Source organism: Magallana gigas, chromosome 4 (genome assembly GCF_963853765.1).
Source record: "Magallana gigas chromosome 4, xbMagGiga1.1, whole genome shotgun sequence".
In the NCBI taxonomy this organism is placed as follows: Eukaryota; Metazoa; Mollusca; class Bivalvia; order Ostreida; family Ostreidae; genus Magallana; species Magallana gigas.
Window position 1 is genome coordinate 21,329,319 of NC_088856.1, and position 21,623 is coordinate 21,350,941.

The following is a 21,623-nucleotide window of genomic DNA, read 5'->3' on the forward strand; positions in this document are numbered from 1 at the left end:
ATATATGAATCGTAAATCAAATTATTGAATAAAAATAATCGAATGAAAACTATATATATCGATTGTCTAGATATGTCATTTTAACATGTAAACGGCAAGTGCAAATATAAAGAATGTGCATAAAACATGAAAGAAAAGAAAGTTTCTAATCGAGAATTGGTACCACCTATCAAAACTCTATTTTCTTAATTTCATATGAAAATAATAAAATTTACATGACAAATTGTACAAATTTAACATTACGGTCAGCACCGATATTCTCAGCAACAGAATTAGCAGTCAATTCCTGTTTACGCCTTAAGTTACGACTACCCTTGGCTAGGCGTAGATTTTTGTCTTAACTTAAGACAGGCGCAAAGTTACGCCTTTTAGTGAAACGGACCTTAGTCTAAATGTTTGACTTAAGTCCGGACTTACGACAGGTGTAAGGTTACGCCGGGCGTACGCCTTTTAGTGAAACGGGCCCCCGTACTATATAACAGACGTACAGACAGTTCGTTCGATAAAGGTACACTTAAGTCAAGGATTTAACGAAGTATAGAATAGCTGTAGAGACTTTCTAAACATGGAATAATTCTGTTATGCACTTATTAACTATAACGGTGTTTAACATAGATCTACATTTGTATCTTACAAAACTTCTAAAACAGCTGAAAACTTTGGAAATAATTCAAGCTTGGGCTCTTAATAAGTGAAACACTAGTAACAAATGTAAAAGTTATTATCACTGATAATTATTGTAAAAATCATTCCCAATATTCATTTTCTCTTAGTTCACTGATTTGCGCTTTTTTTTTTTTACATAAAAAGGAAGCACAACATTCAATGATACATGATAAATGATGAAAGAAAGTTTTCATGATATTTATTAAAGATCCGTTTTGATAACATAAAGAGGAAGAATATGCATTATTTGCGCTTTTGCAAAGCCTTAATTACTACAGTATGTTTTCTTAGTAACTGTAGATGAATAAAAAAGAAGGGTACCAATGAAGGAGAAAAAAATACACAACAAATAACTTAAACTTAAAAGAAAAAAGACTAATCTTAAAGTGGTAACAACTATAGGTATGAAGCATTATTGTCCCCCGCATTTATTATATACAGGACAGTCGCCATACTGGACTGTGACGTCATCAATTGCGATTTCACCTTCCTCGGTGCTACCTTCGATCAGAATCTGAAATGTACGAATACATACCATTTAGAATCAATGATTACATTGAAATCAACTGGAAGATGTTGTTTGGGTGTTATAATAAGAAACCCGAGAAGTGTAAACCATGCAAAAACCAATAAATTAAAAATAATTCTATTGAACAACTTGGTATAAAGACAAACTTTTCTGGTTTCTTCTGTTTTAGTCAACAAAGACGTTAAACATTTGCGCCCCCCCCCCCCTCTCTCTCTCTCTCTCTCTCTCTCTCTCTCTCTCTCTCTCTCTCTCTCTCTCTCTCTCTCTCTCTCTCTCTCTCTTTCTCTCTCTCTCTCTCTCTCTCTCTGGGAAAAAATACACACCCGCCATGGAGTTGTAACCGTAGTGTTAAACATGACTTCGGTCCACGACGAAACCTCTTCGCTGCCGACGATTTCTCTGATCGTGGTAGTTTGACCACTGGTTGACTCTTTCTGGGAGATGGTCAGGGTAGTAGTGTTGTGTTCCATGTAGTAGTACAGGGACACACACACGGGGCCCGGGGAGATCTCACGGACACTGACAAGAGAGGCTGTACAGAGTGTGTCCGAAGCGTTCAGATACATGTACTTTCCTGTTGGTATTAATGTACGGTGATATTTACATTTGCAAATATGTTTCCTTAGATGAACCTATACTGTAGAATATCTTTTTCAAATGTAAATATAGGTAATAAACAGCAATGTTAAAAAGTTCACCGTAATATGAAGTTGGGTGGTACGTGATAACATATACTAGGAAGCCAGCCAATCGGGCTTCAAAGGATTTGATCACGTGACAAACCAACTTAATATCCCGGTGAAGTTTTTAAATTGTTTGAGAAACTATTTTAAGGTGTAATGAGGTACTTGAATATTTATTTAATAAAGTCAAGATCTAGTAAATGCATATTCCAGAGTGCCTTTTTGGAGCTAGAACCATTATGATGTCACAATTAATTTGAAGAATCTTTTCCCGTATTTTAAGGCTTTAGAGGAATTATGTAGAAAATTAAACAATTTCTTGACATTCTATGATAAATCATGGGAAAAGTAATCCCGATACTTATATTTGAGATTTTTCAAACCTCTATAGAACGGTTATTTTTCTATTAGTATATCAAATATAATTCATATATAAATGAATTTTTAATTGTCCTATCAAATAAATGTTACAATAAAAAGTTTTAAACAACAACGTGAAGCAATATTGTTTTCCTTCATTCTGCAAAACATTTTTAATTTGCTAACAATATTGATTTTTATGTTAATAATGCTAATTGAAAATCATATACTTATACACAAGAATTCAAAATTAGTGAACCGGCCAAATATTATTCCTTACTTCGAGTGTTTTCATAAAGCTATTGTTTCATATTTAAGACTGTTATAAGGATAATCATGGAGTGTATTCCTCACCAGCCCCGTTAGAGTGGTCCGTCTGTGGGCCTCTCTCGGACACCGGTCCTGTTCTCTCTGTCCACTTGTCACCAGACGATGTCCAGTCATTGACCAAGCCACACAGAGGAAGATCGAACGTACAATGGACTGGGCGATACTCTGGAGGGTAAAATTTATTGCATGCATGGTTTGAGCTTTATTTCTGTATTTTAATTGCGTTGGTTGTAAATGGTGCTAATTGAAAAGGGAAAAAAATATGAAATAAATCTCCTGCCCATTTCTTTCTCTGCAAAAGTTTTAAGTTGGTCTGTATTCGTGTTTCAATTATATGACACTATGTAATTCATTAAATAACACGGTAAATCAAAGTACTGAAGTACCGTCGGGAGTTGATTTTATTGATTATTATCAATTTTGAAATCAACGATATGTTATGCAAATTCTTATAATATGATTTATCGCACTTTTCCGACAAGAATTTCTAGAAAACCCCATATGAATCATGTTATGTAATATTTAAAGATAGAATTGATTCCATCAAACTGTGTATCAGCAATCGAAATGTGTCTAATAATTGTATACGTCTGGATCCAAGCAATATTGAACTCCAGTCTCGTTCAACCAGACGCTCGGCTGTCTCCGTTAATCTCTGACTATCACAAAAGACTCTCTGCTTGTCGGAGATTTCCGGAGACAGCCGAGCGTCTGGTTGAACGAGAGTATATTGAACTCTAGCGTAGGAATACATACAACTACAAAAAAAAAAACAATTAAATTCTTCGTACTATATAATATCTGACTATTTTCAAGGTAGTTATAGATACTTTTTTTTGAAAAACAATGGTACAGCATACAGTACGCCGAATTTATCTATTATTTTCAACATCTACGTCTTGTCAGCGGTGATGATTTGTGCTTAGGTCCAAACACTGTTTCACTTTCGGTTTGCCATAGTAACTGCATAGGAGAGTTGATTAAAATCAACTCCCAAAAATGTATTAGAGCTGATGCTTGAGGAGCAACTGCATGGTGAATATGTGTATCAATAACAAAACTAGATGAGATAGCAGAACAAGCAAATACCACCATTAGCTAGTTATCAGTAAGTTAAAAGCAAAAATAAAACATGTTCTTTTCAATCAAAACAATATGTTCTGTGTTTGATTTATTTTATACGTTCTTACCGGTAAAATCTTGACTCTCGTCATCTACAAATAATATATCTAATATAAGTTTACTTGTAATTAGAATTGCAGTTACACTACTTTGTGTAAAGAAACTAGTTGTTCATACGTACTTTGTTGACAGCGATAAAGCGTTGTAATTTTTTGGACATCAATAACACTCAGGTTCATATGGTCTCCAAAATACACCTCTGGGTATTTAGTAGACACCGTTGGCTTTCTGCTATCTAGAGCGTGTTCGAATGGTCTAACGTGAGTAACAGAGGTATAATCGTACGGCATATGACGGATATAGTCCCAAACGTCTGGGGTTGACTTGTTGTAAATGTTGCTCCGGTGTGAATGTTCTGAAAATTAATTAAGATCATTATGTTACGTTTTATTGACATATTTTACAATGTTTTTCCTGAAAGTCGGGTTACATGTATTAAAGAATGTAATATACACTGATTACGCTGCAAATAATATCTTTTACGTCTTAATAACTTGCATGAAAGCAAGCGTCAAAAGAACGGCTGAAAACTTTTAGTTTTATGCTTAATAATTATTTGAAATGAAATTCTTCATATATATATATATATATATATATATATATATATATATATATATATATTCTTTTGGCTCCGTCGATTTATCGGTGGCTTTAGATGATCAAGCACGCGATGATTTTTTCGAAACTACGAGTCCTTTTCAAATCAAATAATGTTATTGCCATATACATCTTATATTAAGTTTATAACATTTAAAAAACTTATTGTGATTCATAATTTTATTTGATTTAAAATAAATCAAATTTATCTAAATATCCGTTAGAAAGTGTCCTGGATTTCTTTTTTTTTTTACTTGTGACGCTTGAACACAATTGAGCTCCATATCATCTAAAGAAAATGAAATGTGACCTGTTACATTTAAAGTCATTCTCACATGCGTACATGTGATTTATGATTATAAAAACAAATCCTTTGAGATAAATATTGATTTTATTAAATTTTTGATTACAGAAACATCTTATCCAATAAATAACTGATTAGAAGAATCACAAATTGTTCTTAAGTACATGTCTGCCTATGCAAATCGAAAGAGATCAATTATTAGCCGCTTAAAAAAAAAAACCCAACTTAAACACCGATGGAAAAGAGTGTAACTTACAGAAAAGAAATATGTTACTATATTGAATTTACAATCGTAGTCCTAAAACTGTCGCATTAGTTTACTACGAGTACTAGTCCGTTTACCACGAGAAATCGACTAAGAAAATTATATATATAACAATTTAAATTTTTTTTTTTTTACCAAATGTACTACATGATGTTATATTACAAGTTTCCAAAAGCACATTTTCTAACTATATTCAGTTTTGAATATTTTGACAAACGCCAGGAAAAAAAAATCAAAGATTTTGGTGGTATTGAACCCACAACCTAAGAATCTAGCATATAGCTCTATAATGTTACCTAATTTCGAGTACTCTAACCACTGAGCCATTTCAGTCACAACAAACTTTATTGTTAAATTCTATATATGCGCCTCAACCACGAATTTACGGACTTGGTAGTATTTCTCTAGAACGTTCAATTGTTGGGATACAAAATGACATTTTTAAAGTATAGTGGGTCATCTCTCCACGTTTTTGTTGATTGAAATTGGTTTGATTTCCTTTAAACCTTATATAGACTATGACAAAAATATGGAGCCAAGACCCACTCATAAAAGAAAAGGCATTGAAGTTCTAAAAATGACACTATTTGGAGGTTTTGACACGCAGGCGCCAGTTTAAATCAACGTAGTCTAAATATTTAACATATTTAAATTTAAGGTTATAAATCGATGTTATGGTAAATATACATTGTTTTCAATAATTTAAAAAGAAATTATGAGATTTGTTCATATTTTAAATTCATAGTATCTTATATATCCACATAAAGGCAGTTAACACGCCTTATTCACCTATCTTCTTTACTTACGTTTTATATTTTCCCAGTGTATTGTCAGAAACTTGTCCCTGTCTGGTCGAGTGTGTTCGTCTGGTAAACCCAGAATTCTGGCTAAGCTGTATATTAAGAGTCTTTTATCAATGCAACCGATGTTGATTGGAACTTCTATTCTTTGTGCGTTTGTATTCGTTGTGAAGTTTGGAATGTCACAGCTTAAAAATAAAACTTAGTTTAATTTTGCAGCAATGTATTGAAAGAGCTTATAATTTTGTGTTAATACCGGTACGATGAGGATTATATCTATTTTTTCTTTTATTGCAAAAGGCCAAATACATGTATAGCTTTCAAGGTTATAGATATGAGTAAATATTCATAACTTTCAACGATGTTTTCGTAAAACAAGTCAGAATACCTAAAATCTCGGCATCTCAGACACTTTATTAACAACGCAAAAAAAATTCGACCTTTGCAAACTGATACTTATTAAACGTATTATATATTATACTTAAATGTCAAAATTAAAGAAGTTGAGTAATTAATCGACAATACATGTATATCTATATTTACCTTCCAGAACTTTTAAACAAAACATAAAATTGAGGGCCTCCTGACCCTTGTATCTCTTTAAATTTAATACAGTTTGGACTCCCAGAGTTTAAGACATCTCTTAAGTCATTAATCGTCTGCCGAATAGTATCGGGGATGCACGAATCTAAGCAAACGTGAAAATAAAAACGTTACAAAAAGAGTGGAAGCGATTATAAATGAATTTTCAGATTAACATCAAGCTATTGGCCAGTCATATATCACAAAACTGTTGAAAAGTACAATAAATACAATTGATGATCCCGTTTTAAAAGAACTTTTTAATAGATCAGTACTAACATTTATATATTTCCGTTTGTCTTTGCATTGAAAACCTGAGACGATCAATTTTCTGCGTTATTTACAATTGGCACAAATTATAAAGTGTATAGCTTTAGGAAACGATACATGCCTCATAAAAATAAACATCAATATGAATATAAATGTAAGTATTGAAAGCTTAATTAAGGAATAAGGGTTCATTCTTTAAATATTATGGAGTAATAATTTTGATCGGAGCGTGGTCAAATCCAATAAAGCCCAAAGGGCTTTATAATAGATATAATCACACTCAAAGAATTCAAAGAATGATTCCTTAGTACTAACATTTATATTATTATCAATTTTCATACTTTAAAGCAACATTTTAAAACCACTATTTTTTTCTGTAGCACATGCTATGTAATACTACACACCGCAGCCAAAACCAATTTCGGTTATGCTATAAGACATGTCGCTTTTATTGGTCTATAGGCTCGAAATTTATTCAGTAAATTATCACAGACAATTGAAAATGTAAATATTTTTGGATGTCGTCGCTCCATTTACACACCAATGTTGTGCAGACAAAAAAAGTATTCAACTTTTCTGCTCAGCGTCGGTGTTTTATAGACTACATCCAAAATTAACCATTTAATGCTTATTTGAACGACTGTATTCTCAAATACTCATGGAAAATAGCAACCTTACTTGTACTTCCTCTAAACTTTCACATTTTAAAGTTTCGTTTTTGAGTTGAGTTGGCAAAATAATACAAGTAAAAGACATTAATTGTAATTAAAAAAATATCTTCATAAAAATATTCTACATGTACGTATGTTACAAATACCGAGCGGGTTTCTTTCCGGGTTATTATTTAACAGTATAATAGTATTAACATATTAAAACTTATGAATGCATTAAAATTAAGAATAATTGATACCTGTCAAACAACATGTGTAGTTTTTTGTAATCTGTCTAAGGCTTTTAATTGAGTATGACTCTATAAATTGTTATATCACCGATTTTCGGGATTTAACACCGGAAAAAATAAGCTAGGTCTCCATGTACATCTAGAGACAATAAAACGCAAATGCTTTAGGTGGTTTTAAAAAGTATATGTTTTAACTTTAGGTCAGTAGGGTGAATTTTAGAAATACAAAAACTACACCCGAACAACGAAGCCTTATTCTTTCCTACTGACAATAATGTTTACAATGATATTAAGAATTGTCAACAAGAGTATTGATCATAATTTCACTCTGTAATAGTTATTTAAGCTTTACAAAAATGGAATCAAGGCGATTTTTTAGGTCTTCTCAAAGCTTCTTAATCTAAGTTAACAGAGAGCTGTTATTTACATTCGTTTGTTAAAACATTATATGCAGGGGTTCCTCAAGGATCTGTATTAAGCTTTCGCTTGTTTTTGATATATGAGAATGATGAAGCTATATATTTTCTGACTTTTTGTAGACGTTTCGATGAAAATAATAGTTTACAAGATTTTTGGTTTATTTCATAATAACATATCAAATAAAATAACTTTGAAAATAACTTGATAAAGGATCTTTTAGGATAACATATTTGGTAAATAGTGGCTCCGTACATTAGATCGACAAAGACACAGCTTAAGTATTTTAACACAAAAAACGTATCCGATTCTCTCTCGTATTTCAAAAGTGCAACATAAAGCTTATGTCACAAGCACTAAACATTAAGGATAAGAATTTTCTCTAAAAATCTCAGGTGGACAGCATATATTGATAAAATAATAGCAAATCTGATTAATAAAAAAATAAAATATCAATTGAAGCCAAAATATTATACATTTATTGCATGATTTTGAGGGAAATATTGAGATTTATTCCCCCATGGAAAATTATATTTCTTGTGGGCAACTCCCGAGGGGAATATGATTTTCCTGGGGGAATAAATCTTCAGATTTCCCTCACAATCATGCAATAAATTGTTTACTATACCGAACGACAGAATGCATCGGGTTTTAATCGTTTTTCAATTCTATAGTAAAGCAATAACATAGTTCAAGTTTATCGGTTTCTTTCTATGTCAGTTTTCTGATATAAAAAGAATTTAAATCGAATTTTAATAGAATAATCATTTAATAACATTGTGTAGTTACGCTCATCCTCGAGATTTTTCAAAAGCATGAAATGAAAATTCGAGGGGTGGGATATGATGAGAAATATGACGACGACAGGGAAATGTGAAGTTTTATGGCCCTGACACGTGCATGCCTAAAATCAATCAGATGTCGTTTTATACAAAATAATCATATTAAGGTATAATAATATCGCCTATGCACACATCCTTTAATAGGCCACATTTGGAATATGTTTCAGAAGTTCTCTTGAGACACAAAAAAGCTTAAACAAGTACAATTAACTGTTGCTAGAATTGTTACTGGTTTGTCAATATTTGCTTCCAGAGACTAGAAACAGGTTGGAATTCATTATGTACAAGACGTAAAACAGATGGAATAAAACAATGTTTAAGATATATAAATGTTATTCCTTTTCACGTATATGTACATTAAGGAATGTGCCAAATAAACGGTGTAATTTGTCTACCTTTACAACGAGAAATTCTCATACTGATAAGTTATGTATTTTGTACAATGACATTTTTAAGAAAGAACAAGAGATAAGAAAACGTGCATCAAACAATGTGTCAGTTTACTGATATACGAAAGATAAAGTGCTTAAACTATTTCTCTGCATGCCATCCTTATCAATTTATATTGATCGTGAATGAAATAAGATGATTACACAGAAATGAATCAAAATCACTTATAACAATTCTTTACCTTAGGAATTACGTACTAGTATTCAAATGCTGTTTGATTGTGTATACTTAATACCGGCGAATACTTACCGGGAAAACGTGCCGCTTGGTAATACAGAGTTCCTCCACCATTTCCATCAGTATTTTCCCAATGCTGAATTGACCCCTAGACAAGTGTAATAAATGCAGGAAAAAATTAAAATGAACATTGTTTCACGTTTCAATAATGCATATGGACATTTAAAAAAAAGTTTATTATTTAAATTACAAATTATAAACAAAGGACCGATATGATATGTAAAGATGTATAAAATAAAAGATTACTTACATGTGAAAGTTGGTTAAAATAACCCCAAAACAAAACTATGTTCATAAGACAACGCAGCATACTTGACACCGTTGGGAACTTTTTCGTTTAAAACATTTTACTTCCGTGATAAGATAAGAATGATTCATGCTAGGACATATACTGTCAATACTGGAAATGTGCTTTTGATATCAAACTACCGAGCTATGTTATAATCAATATACTGATTACAGAATATTACAGAAATATATTCATTATTTTAGCATTATTTGAATTCAAGTATTGAATTCAAATCATTTTTGTTAGATGATAGTGATGTGATATTTCTTGAGTTGATGCACACATTAAAACTGTTTACTTAACTCTTTTTGTGTAAAAATATATTATATAATGATAGGTTAAAAACTGGTCAATTTTCCCTTTACAATTCATTTTTTATCTTATATTTATTGTAAACTATCGATTTTAAGGAAAAATATAGAAATATGTAATTAATAATAGTTTATGAAAACACTATTGCCTTTAAATCTATTAACTTATGTCAACAGAAACAAAGCCGAAGAGTTTTGTAATTTAGGGGCAAATTTAACAAACATACTTTATTATAACATCAATATCTCGAAGTATAAGTAAACACTGTCAGTGAATTTATTGAACAAATACTTTGAAATCACGATTCGTCATATAAGTTTTATATAATAAGAAATAGAATACGGGTTCAAAACTTATACGCAATTTCTGAAACAAGCTACGAGGTAAACAATTAAATTCCGTTTATACACCACTTTGGCAACGCGCTTTGAAAAATCAGGAGCAGAGCAAACACGGTATACATTGATATATGTTGGTTCTTGCATTGCCTCTTGTTAAAGATCTAAAAGTTTTTCAAATCATCTTTTTTGTATCAAATAGTACGGAAGCATATTAGTGCCACATATGCACTTCACATCTTTTTATTTTCAACACTCTAATATGTAAATTTTACACTTTTATTTGTAAATTTTACATTTTAATCTGTAAATTTTACACTTAAATCAGTAAATTTTACAATTCAATCCGTAAATTCTATATTTTGAAGTGTAAATTTTACACTTTAAAGTTAAATTCACACTTAAATCTGTAAAAATTCACGCTTTAATCTGTAAATTTTACGCTTTAATCTGTAAATTTTACACTATAAAGTGTAAAATTCACACTTAAAAGTGTAAAAATAACACTTTAATCTGTAAAATTCACACTTTAATTTGTAAAATTTACACTTTAAAGTGTAAAATTCACACTTCAATCTGTAATATTTACACTTTAATCTGTAAATTTTACACTTTAATCTGTAAATTTTACACTTTTATCTGTAAAATTCATACTTTTATCTGTAAATTTTACAGATATATCTGTAAAAATCACACATTAATCTGTAAAATATTATCAAACACCACATGGCTGTTTTAATTAAATGTCCGGCATTTCTTTGATCTTTCTTGAAAAATAAACGTTGCAATCGACAAATGAGTTCTCATTAACAGTATTCAATTTTTAACAGTTATGATTAAATTCTCTTAGACAAAAATGTCACATGGCAAAAAAATGTTCAACGCTAAGGGCTGTTTATAATGCAAGCCTCGTCTCTCTCAATCAGATTAAAATTTTCAGAAAAACTGGGGGAAAAAAATGATAATTTAATGGACTAAAAACCAGCGACTGCCACTAATTTATCTGGCGGTCAACCGGCCACCACATAATTATATGGCGGCCGCAACATAAAATGTAGAGATATCTGTAACAATGTTTTGGGGTTTTGACTTTTTGTTCACTTTTATGCAAATACACAGTCTTCAAGCCTGCTAAATGTATATAAGACGTCAACTTTTACTATTTTAAAGCATCAATTTTATTCATTTGTTTACAGTACAATTTTATTTAATCAAGTTTTTGTAGTACATACACAACTCAAAGTACTGAACGTACTAAAGTACTAAATCGAGGTTTAGACAGAATGATATATAATGTATATTCCTTGAATGGTCAGTAATTCAACATTATTTGTTATTTTTATTGTAAAATCATCAAAGATAGTGTGGAAAAAATCCGAGGCATAAAACCACTTATATCTTTTTGAAAAACACACGGTTGCTTTTCTTTTAAATATCCCTGTGTAATGATGTCACTGTATTTAAGACAAAGTTTGAAATATTTACTAATTTAAATATTTCAGTCCACAAGGCTTCGATCAAACCATCGGAAAAGATAAACACTCTCCAATGTATGTGTATATAGGAGCAAGTTTTACATCAAAGCGCGTTGTAACACACCTCAGTTGAATATATACTTAGGTCTGACCCCAAGTCAACGTTTCAATAACTTTTTGTTCATTTGTTTGTTAATGATTTAAAAGACAATTACTTTTAAGTAAGGGGAGCTGAAATCAATGTACAGGTAAAATCGGAGATTGTTTTCTTCTTATACCCCGAGAAATCGATACTTATTAAAATCATTTTTTTACAGAGATCGATAATTATAAATTTTGCATAAAAATCAATTATTTAGATCTATTTAATGTTGGTTTTATCATATTTAGAATTGTAAAATCTTAGGAAGTTAAAGGCCAGTACATCATTAAAAGTCTTAAATGAACCGTGCATTTTAGTCATGATAATGAAATTCTACAATTTGAGACACATGCGCTTTTTTGGCCTTATTTTGATTTTTCTTCTATCTACTGTAGACTATCTTACTAGCTAGTAAATGATAACTCGCGCAATCAGGGGAAATCGCACTAACACAATAAAAAGGACAAATAATTGGCAGGATATGTACAAGGAGGAGGAGGAGAGGAAAAAAATATCATATGCCTAAATTCTTTTTGTTGCGGCTCACTAAATATAATAAAAAAAACTCTTTTCATCGTAGTACATGATCGTTACTGGAATTTTTTTTATTCTTATAACCATTTAATGTATTAGATGTCAACCCTCTGGAATCTGATTTTTTATTTTAAGAGGGCTAGGGTTAGGGTTATAGGTATATTTTCATGTTTAATCTATGTCACTGTAGTTTTAACACTGCATACACCGGTTAAGACGAATGCAGATATATTTTGTATATTTTAAACCATGAATGATCCACAGTACTTGTCTTTCAAGAAATGAAATGGTCAAGAAACTGATGAAGTCCATTTTGCAAAGCAGCTCTCGTCTGATAATCGAAACAACCTTTGTGAACAACCTCATATCATCACGACACACCTTTGATATCTTCTAGTTAGAATTAAAATAGGCATGACATGAAGGCTGAATGAACAAACTGAATGAGAGAGAGACAGAGAGAGAGAGAGAGAGGGAGAGAGAGAGGGAGAGAGAGAGAGAATGAGAGAGAGAGAGAGAGTTTTCTATTTTCATTAAGAATTTCTAAGTACCATATACATATTCAAAATTATAAAATAAATTTCATAGATAATGTTTTCGAAAGTGCAAATATTCTGCCAGTGTCTTTGACATATTCATTATATTTACATCCATTCAGTATAAAATAAATTTTCAAAAACACATGTGGGATCAGTGAAAAATCAAAAATCGAAATTAGAATATCTCAAAATATTAAGAAATATTAAATTAAAAAGGAGTTTTATTAGTATATACTAAGTATATTTAGGTTATTTAGAAACAAAATGCTTTAAAACAAGTTTTGCACCGGTAACATTACCTCATTGAAAAGTTCAAGCTCTATTCTTATAAGACAAAGATTCATTATTTAATATGTTTCGATTCGGACATGCTGCAGCTAGTATTGTCAACAAAACCTTGCTATACATGATACTGTTACAATTGATTTTTATTGGTGTTTGAGATGTAATAAGCAATACTATCGAAGAAAAATGAAGAACTAGCAAACATGACAAAAATCTGCAAAATAATTAAAACATCAGTTAAAAGTAATGACATTTTAAGTATATAACAACCACAAATAGTAAAATTAGAATAAAAGAAGAAATAAGAAAAAAAATGTCATGTTTACACGTAATTGAAAAAGAAAACAAAGAAACCAGAATCATTAAATAATCCTAAAGTGAGCTGTTCAAAAGTTTGGCTCATTGTATGAATTCATTTAGATTGTAACCAAGGAAAGTTTTCGTCATCGATATGTTATCTTGATGGAGAACTATGATAATTTCTAGATATCATGTAAGATTCGTATTCTCTTGTTATTACTTGTTTATCGTCAACGGTGAGAAAGTTATCATCTTTCGTGTTCAAGAACAAAAAATGGCATAGGGACCAACTGCTACCTGTACTAACTCTGCAATGGGCATTGTATCCAGTTAAAGATAGTTGGGTACCTCTGAAAATATCTATCGTAAAATAGAGGAACGCGAAAATAATACCCATTTCAAAGAACACAAAATAAAGTTTTTTTTCTCATAAACAAAAGTTGCCTATATATAGCGATGAACATTTTTTCTCCAACATATTCAATTTCCGATTCAATTACACTTTCTCTTGTAAACCCGGTAGAGTGTTCTATAATTTCTTTCACTTGAAAGATATGTTCTAACATATCTGCATTCATACTAATGATTTCATGTATGTATTTGATTAAAATAACCAATATAGTAACAGCAAGAAGAAAACCTCTCATGATTTTCTGGTCTGATGGACAGTGCAACAAATATCAAATAGGTAAGTGATCTAAACAAAAAAAGTAAAGAATGAAATGATTGGTCGTAAGGAAAGCAAGAACGAGGTTAAAAATGTTACAATTTTCAGTAGATATTCACATTTGTGATATTTACACGAAAAAAACCGTGTTCGATTGAAAGGACATAGGAAGACACGAACTGAAGATAAATATGCAAACGTGATTTTCTACCAATATTGCACTCAAAAATAAATCAGTTCAGGCGTAACACAGAGAAAATAGTAAGGAAATATAATGCAATTAAACAATATCGTATTAGATACCTTTAAATATAGCATTTTTTTGTTGTTGGATGTGATTTACAGACACTATTCATACACTGTGTTTATCAAAAGTTACAAGACGTTATATTTTTCAATGTAATTAAGTAACAAATATGTATATTTTGTAAACAGCAGATAGCAATTTTTGCTTTGTCATGTAGCCACAAAATTCCAATCACATTTTAAAGTATTGGAGACTTGTCTGTTGGCTTCATAGTTAAATCCGTTACCAAGACAATTATTCATTATGAATCTCAATTTCATTTCAGTAGTCATCAAAATATTATATAACTTTACTTTTGCTATGTGTTTACTTAGTTTCAATATCATTTTTATTTTCCTTTGTCTTCGAATTTTATTATTTTGGCACATTCTGGTTATTTTTTGAGTTCTTTACATCACACTTAGTCTGGTAGAAACAATGCCAGGTATAATGCGCGCGCGTTATTAAAATATTGTTTTCTGATGGTCTTTGATGTCTTTTTCTGCTTTGAAAAATTAAATGTATGAGCATAGAGCATATTTTAGGTACTCCTGTGCTCCAAAGGAGAGGATTGGTTTAATTTCTATCTATTTTTGATTATGAAATCTATGTGAATTTGTTGAAAAGAAAAATGATGTTGTTAAGAGCATGTCTACGAGAGAACCATGCAAATATGGAAAAAAGCTGTGGCAGCAAGTCTCAAGAATGAACAGAATTGTATCATAGATTTAAAGGATACCCATCTAGAGTCAGATATATGATGTTTGTTTTTGCACTGGATGTTTCTATTTATAGTAACGGCCAGTATTGCATTCTGGTTAATTTGCCTCTAAAATCCAGAAAAGTTAAGAGAAAAAGTTTCAAATTCAGTAATTAATTACAAAATGTATAAACAATGTTTGAAAAAAATAAGACTATATTCTTAAAGAGGAAGTTCAAAGCTTTAATTGTTGCATATTTATTTTCTTATTTCTATTTACACCATGAAGTCCCAAGGGTGTAAATGTTGGCAGGATGCCAAGAAATGATAATTATACATTTTTGTCAATTTTTCAGAAAGAATTTCTCGCAAAATGGCGCATTATTTTTTAGAAATTTTGATTTAATAAGAAACTGTCTGATGTATTGTTACAAATTTATAAAATCCATCTTTGGACTCTCAAGGACTAAAAAGTAATAAATTAACAAAAACATCCCATTTTCAAATAAAATAAAAATTTGTTAGTTTTTAAAATTTTATTTTACAAGCGATTTTAATCCACTGAAGTCAAAATTTGTAATTAAACATGAAAGAAACACCTTATTTTGCTTTTAATTAAAAAAAAAATAGTTGTTATCATTGTTTCTAATAGAATTCTTATTCATTACATGTGCATTTCATTACTACTGTTAGAATTGTCTCCCCTGTTGCGCTCTTCTGTAGAGAAGGTAAACTATTTAGAATGTTGACAAAACTATACAAGTTCAAGATCAATGTCAAGCTAGCAAGCACTAACTCCAACGCACTAACAAAAATTTCATAAAGATTATCGGCTATTTTCAAGCGTTTTCCGATCCCGATGTAAAACAACTGAAATTAACAGATCGCCAAGCGCCCAAACTAGGAATTGTGCTCACTAGGTGAGGCATGATTCCTCGGGGGACGGGTGTACCCTCGAAGATTCCGGCGCCAAATAGCGCACTAGTGACACCAATTCCTGGCGCCAGTGCGCTGAGTTCACCTTAAGTGAACAAATTATTTCTGTTATGTAGGGATCTAAACTGGGCGCCCTGCGCCCAAACTAGGACTTGTGCTCATTAGGTGAGCCCGGATTCCTTGGAGGAGGGGTGTTCCCTCGAGGATTCCGGACCCAAATCAGGCACCAGTGACACCGATTCCTGGCGCCAGTGCGCTAGGTTGACCTAAAGTGAACAAATTATTTCTGTTATGTAGGGATCTAAACAAGGCGCTCTGCGCCAAAACTAGGTTTTGTGCTCATTAGGTGAGCCCGAATTCCTTGGGGAAGGGGTGTTCCCTCGAGGATTCCGGACCCAAATCTGGCACTAGTGACACCGCTTCCTGGCGCCAGTGCGCTGAGTTGACCTTAAGTGAACAAATTTTTCCTGTTCTGTAGGGATCTAAACAAGGCGCTCTGCGCCCAAACTAGGAATTGTGCTCATTAGGTGAGCCCGGATTCCTTGGGGGAGAGGTGTTACTTCGAGGATTCCGGTGTCAAATCAGGCACTAGTGACACCGATTCCTGGCACCAGTGCGCTGAGTTGACCTTAAGTGAACAAATTATTTCTGTTATGTAGGGATCTAAACAAGGCGCCCTGCGCCCAAACTAGGACTTGTGCTCATTAGGTGAGCCCAGATTCCTTGGGGAGGGGTGTTCCCTCGAGGATTCCGGACCCAAATCAGGCATTAGTGATACCGTTTCTAGGCGCCAGTGCGCTGAGTTGACCTAAAGTGAACAAATTATTTCTGTTATGTAGGGATCAAAACAAGGCGCTCTGCGCCAAAACTATGACTTGTGCTCATTAGACGAGCCCGGATTCCTTGGGGGATAGGTGTTCCCTCGAGGATTCCGGACCCAAATCAGGCACTTGTGACACCGATTCTTGGCGCCAGTGCGCTGAGTTGACCTTAAGTGAACAAATTTTTCCTGTTATGTAGGGATCTAAACAAGGCGCTCTGCGCCCAAACTAGGAATTGTGCTCATTAGGTGAGCCCGGATTCCTTGGGGGAGAGGTGTTACTTCGAGGATTCCGGTGTCAAATCAGGCACTAGTGACACACATTTCTGGCGCCAGTGCGCTGAGTTGACCTTAAGTGAACAAATTATTTCTGTTATGTAGGGATCTAAACAAGGCGCCCTGCGCCCAAACTAGGAATTGTGCTCATTAGGTGAGCCCGGATTCCTTGGAGGAGAGGTGTTACTTCGAGGATTCCGGTGTCAAATTAGGCAGTTGTGACACCAATTCCTGGCGCCAGTGCGCTGAGTTGACCTTAAGTGAACAAATTATTTCTGTTATGTAGGGATCTAAACAAGGCGCTCTGCGCCTAAACTAGGAATTGTGCTCATTAGGTGAGCCCGGATTCCTTGGGGGAGAGGTGTTACTTCGAGGATTCCGGTGTCAAATCAGGCACTAGTGACACTGATTCCTGGTGCCAGTGCGCTGAGTTGACTTTAAGTGAACAAATTATTTCTGTTATGTAGGGATCTAAACAAGGCGCCCTGCGCCCAAACTAGGAATTGTGCTCATTAGGTGAGCCCGGATTCCTTGGGGGAGGGGTGTTCCCTCGAGGATTCCGGACCCAAACCAGGCACTAGTGACACCAATTCCTGGCGCCAGTGCGCTGAGTTGACCTTAAGTGAACAAATTTTTCCTGTTATGTAGGGATCTAAACAAGGCGCTCTGCGCCCAAACTAGGAATTGTGCTCATTAGATGAGCCCGGATTCCTTGGGGGAGAGGTGTTACTTCGAGGATTTTGGTGTCAAATCAGGCACTAGTGACACCGATTCCTGGCGCCAGTGCGCTGAGTTGACCTTAAGTGAACAAATTTTTCCTGTTATGTAGGGATCTAAACAAGGCGCTCTGCGCCCAAACTAGGAATTGTGCTCATTAGGTGAGCCCTGATTCCTTCGGGGAGAGGTGTTACTTCGAGGATTCTGGTGTCAAATTAGGCACTTGTGACACCGATTCCTGGCGCTAGTGCGCTGAGTTGACCTTAAGTGAACAAATTTTTCCTGTTATGTAGGGATCTAATTAAGGCGCTCTGCACCGAAACTAGGAATTGTGCTCATTAGGTGAGCCCGGATTCCTTGGGGGAGAGGTGTTACTTCGAGGATTCCGGTGTCAAGTCAGGCACTAGTGACACCGCTTCCTGGCGCCAGTGCGCTGAGTTGACCTTAAGTGAACAAATTATTTCTGTTATGTAGGGATCTAAACAAGGCGCCCTGCGCCCAAACTAGGAATTGTGCTCATTAGGTGAGCCCGGATTCCTTGGGGGATAGGTGTTCCCTCGAGGATTCCGGACCCAAACCAGGCACTAGTGACACCAATTCCTGGCGCCAGTGCGCTGAGTTGACCTTAAGTGAACAAATTTTTCCTGTTATGTAGGGATCTAAACAAGGCACTCTGCGCCCAAACTAGGAATTGTGCTCATTAGATGAGCCCGGATTCCTTGGGGGAGAGGTGTTACTTCGAGGATTTTGGTGTCAAATCAGGCACTAGTGACACCGATTCCTGGCGCCAGTCAGCTGAGTTGACCTTAAGTGAACAAATTTTTCCTGTTATGTAGGGATCTAAACAAGGCGCTCTGCGCCCAAACTAGGAATTGTGCTCATTAGGTGAGCCCGGATTCCTTGGGGGAGAGGTGTTACTTCGAGGATTCTGGTGTCAAATTAGGCACTTGTGACACCGATTCCTGGCGCTAGTGCGCCCGAGTTGACCTTAAGTGAACAAATTTTTCCTGTTATGTAGGGATCTAATTAAGGCGCTCTGCACCGAAACTAGGAATTGTGCTCATTAGGTGAGCCCGGATTCCTTGGGGGAGAGGTGTTACTTCGAGGATTCCGGTGTCAAGTCAGGCACTAGTGACTCCGATTCCTGGCGCCAGTGCGCTGAGTTGACCTTAAGTGAACAAATTTTTCCTGTTATGTAGGGATCTAAACAAGGCGCTCTGCCCCCAAACTAGGAATTGTGCTCATTAGGTGCGCCCGGATTCCTTGGGGAAGTGGTGTTCCCTCGAAGATTCCGGACCCAAATCAGGCATTTGTGACACCGTTTCCTGGCGCCAGTGCGCTGAGTTGACCTTAAGTGAACAAATTTTTCCTGTCAGGTAGGGATCTAATTAAGGCGCTCTGCACCGAAACTAGGAATTGTGCTCATTAGGTGAGCCCGGATTCCTTGGGGGATAGGTGTTACTTCGAGGATTCCGGTGTCAAATCAGGCACTTGTGACACCGCTTCCTGGCGCCAGTGCGCTGAGTTGACCTTAAGTGAACAAATTATTTCTGTTATGTAGGGATCTAAACAAGGCGCCCTGCGCCCAAATTAGGAATTGTGCTCATTAAATGAGCCCGGATTCCTTGGGGAAGGGGTGTTCCCTCGAGGATTCCGGACCCAAATCAGGCATTTGTGACACCGTTTCCTGGTGCCAGTGCGCTGAGTTGACCTTAAGTGAACAAATTATTTCTGTTATGTAGGGATCTTAACAAGGCGCTCTGCACCCAAACTAGGAATTGTGCTCATTAGGTGAGCCCGGTTTCCTTGGGGGAGGGGTGTTACTTCGAGGATTCCGGACCCAAATCAGGCACTAGTGACTCCGATTCCTGGCGCCAGTGCGCTGAGTTGACCTTAAGCGAACAAATTATTCCTGTTATGTAGGGATCTAAACAAGGCGCTCTGCGCCCAAACTAGGAATTGTGCTCATTAGGTGAGCCCGGATTCCTTGGGGGAGGGGTGTTCCCTCGAAGATTCCGGACCCAAATCAGGCATTTGTGACACCGTTTCCTGGCGCCAATGCGCTGAGTTGACCTTAAGTGAACAAATTATTTCTGTTATGTAGGGATCTAAACAAGGCGCTCTGCGCCCAAACTAGGAATTGTGCTCATTAGGTGAGCTCGGTTTCCTTGGGGAAGGGGTGTTACTTCGAGGATTCCGGTGTCAAATCAGGCACTAGTGACACCGATTCTTTGCGCCAGTGCGCCGAGTTGACCTAAAGTGAACAAATTTTTGCTGTTATGTAGGGATCTAAACAAGGCGCCCTGCGCCCAAACTAGGAATTGTGCTCATTAGGTGAGCCCGGATTCCTTGGGTAAGGGGTGTTCCCTCGAGGATTCAGGACCCAAATCAGGCACTAGTGACTCCGATTCCTGGCGCCAGTGCGCTGAGTTGACCTTAAGTGAACAAATTTTTCCTGTTATGTAGGGATCTAAACAAGGCGCTCTGCCCCCAAACTAGGAATTGTGCTCATTAGGTGCGCCCGGATTCCATGGGGAGAGGTGTAACTTCGAGGATTCCGGTGTCAAATCAGGCACTTGTGACACTGATTCCTGGCGCCAGTGCGCTGAGTTGACCTTAAGTGAACAAATTTTTCCTGTCAGGTAGGGATCTAATTAAGGCGCTCTGCACCGAAACTAGGAATTGTGCTCATTAGGTGAGCCCGGATTCCTTGGGGGATAGGTGTTACTTCGAGGATTCCGGTGTCAAATCAGGCACTTGTGACACCGCTTCCTGGCGCCAGTGCGCTGAGTTGACCTTAAGTGAACAAATTATTTCTGTTATGTAGGGATCTAAACAAGGCGCCCTGCGCCCAAATTAGGAATTGTGCTCATTAAATGAGCCCGGATTCCTTGGGGAAGGGGTGTTCCCTCGAGGATTCCGGACCCAAATCAGGCATTTGTGACACCGTTTCCTGGTGCCAGTGCGCTGAGTTGACCTTAAGTGAACAAATTATTTCTGTTATGTAGGGATCTTAACAAGGCGCTCTGCACCCAAACTAGGAATTGTGCTCATTAGGTGAGCCCGGTTTCCTTGGGGGAGGGGTGTTACTTCGAGGATTCCGGACCCAAATCAGGCACTAGTGACTCCGATTCCTGGCGCCAGTGCGCTGAGTTGACCTTAAGCGAACAAATTATTCCTGTTATGTAGGGATCTAAACAAGGCGCTCTGCGCCCAAACTAGGAATTGTGCTCATTAGGTGAGCCCGGATTCCTTGGGGGAGGGGTGTTACTTCGAGGATTCCGGTGTCAAATCAGGCACTAGTGACACCGATTCCTTGCGCCAGTGCGCTGAGTTGACCTTAAGTGAACAAATTATTTCTGTTATGTAGGGATCTAAACAAGGCGCCCTGCGCCCAAACTAGAAATTGTGCTCATTAGGTGAGCCCGGATTCCTTGGGGGAGGGGTGTTACTTCGAGGATTCCGGTGTCAAATCAGGCACTAGTGACACCAATTCCTGGCGCCAGTGCGCTGAGTTGACCTTTAGTGAACAAATTATTTCTGTTATGTAGGGACCTTAACAAGGCGCCCTGCGCCCAAACTAGGACTTGTG

At 35.6% G+C, this 21,623-nt stretch overlaps 1 protein-coding gene across 1 annotated transcript; it reads right to left on the reverse strand.

The window, feature by feature from the left end:
* Positions 1-848: 848 nt before the first annotated feature.
* On the reverse strand, positions 849-9,763 carry LOC105317922 (meprin A subunit beta). The gene is made up of 9 exons (XM_066081625.1): positions 9,666-9,763; positions 9,428-9,503; positions 6,260-6,404; positions 5,723-5,904; positions 3,872-4,105; positions 3,759-3,782; positions 2,593-2,733; positions 1,519-1,769; positions 849-1,180 (listed from the first exon to the last, which is right to left on the reverse strand). Exons 1-9 carry the CDS (start codon positions 9,723-9,725, stop codon positions 1,079-1,081), a joined length of 1,215 nt encoding a protein of 404 aa, XP_065937697.1. The 5' UTR covers positions 9,726-9,763; the 3' UTR covers positions 849-1,078.
* Between the last annotated feature and the right edge of the window lie 11,860 nt (positions 9,764-21,623).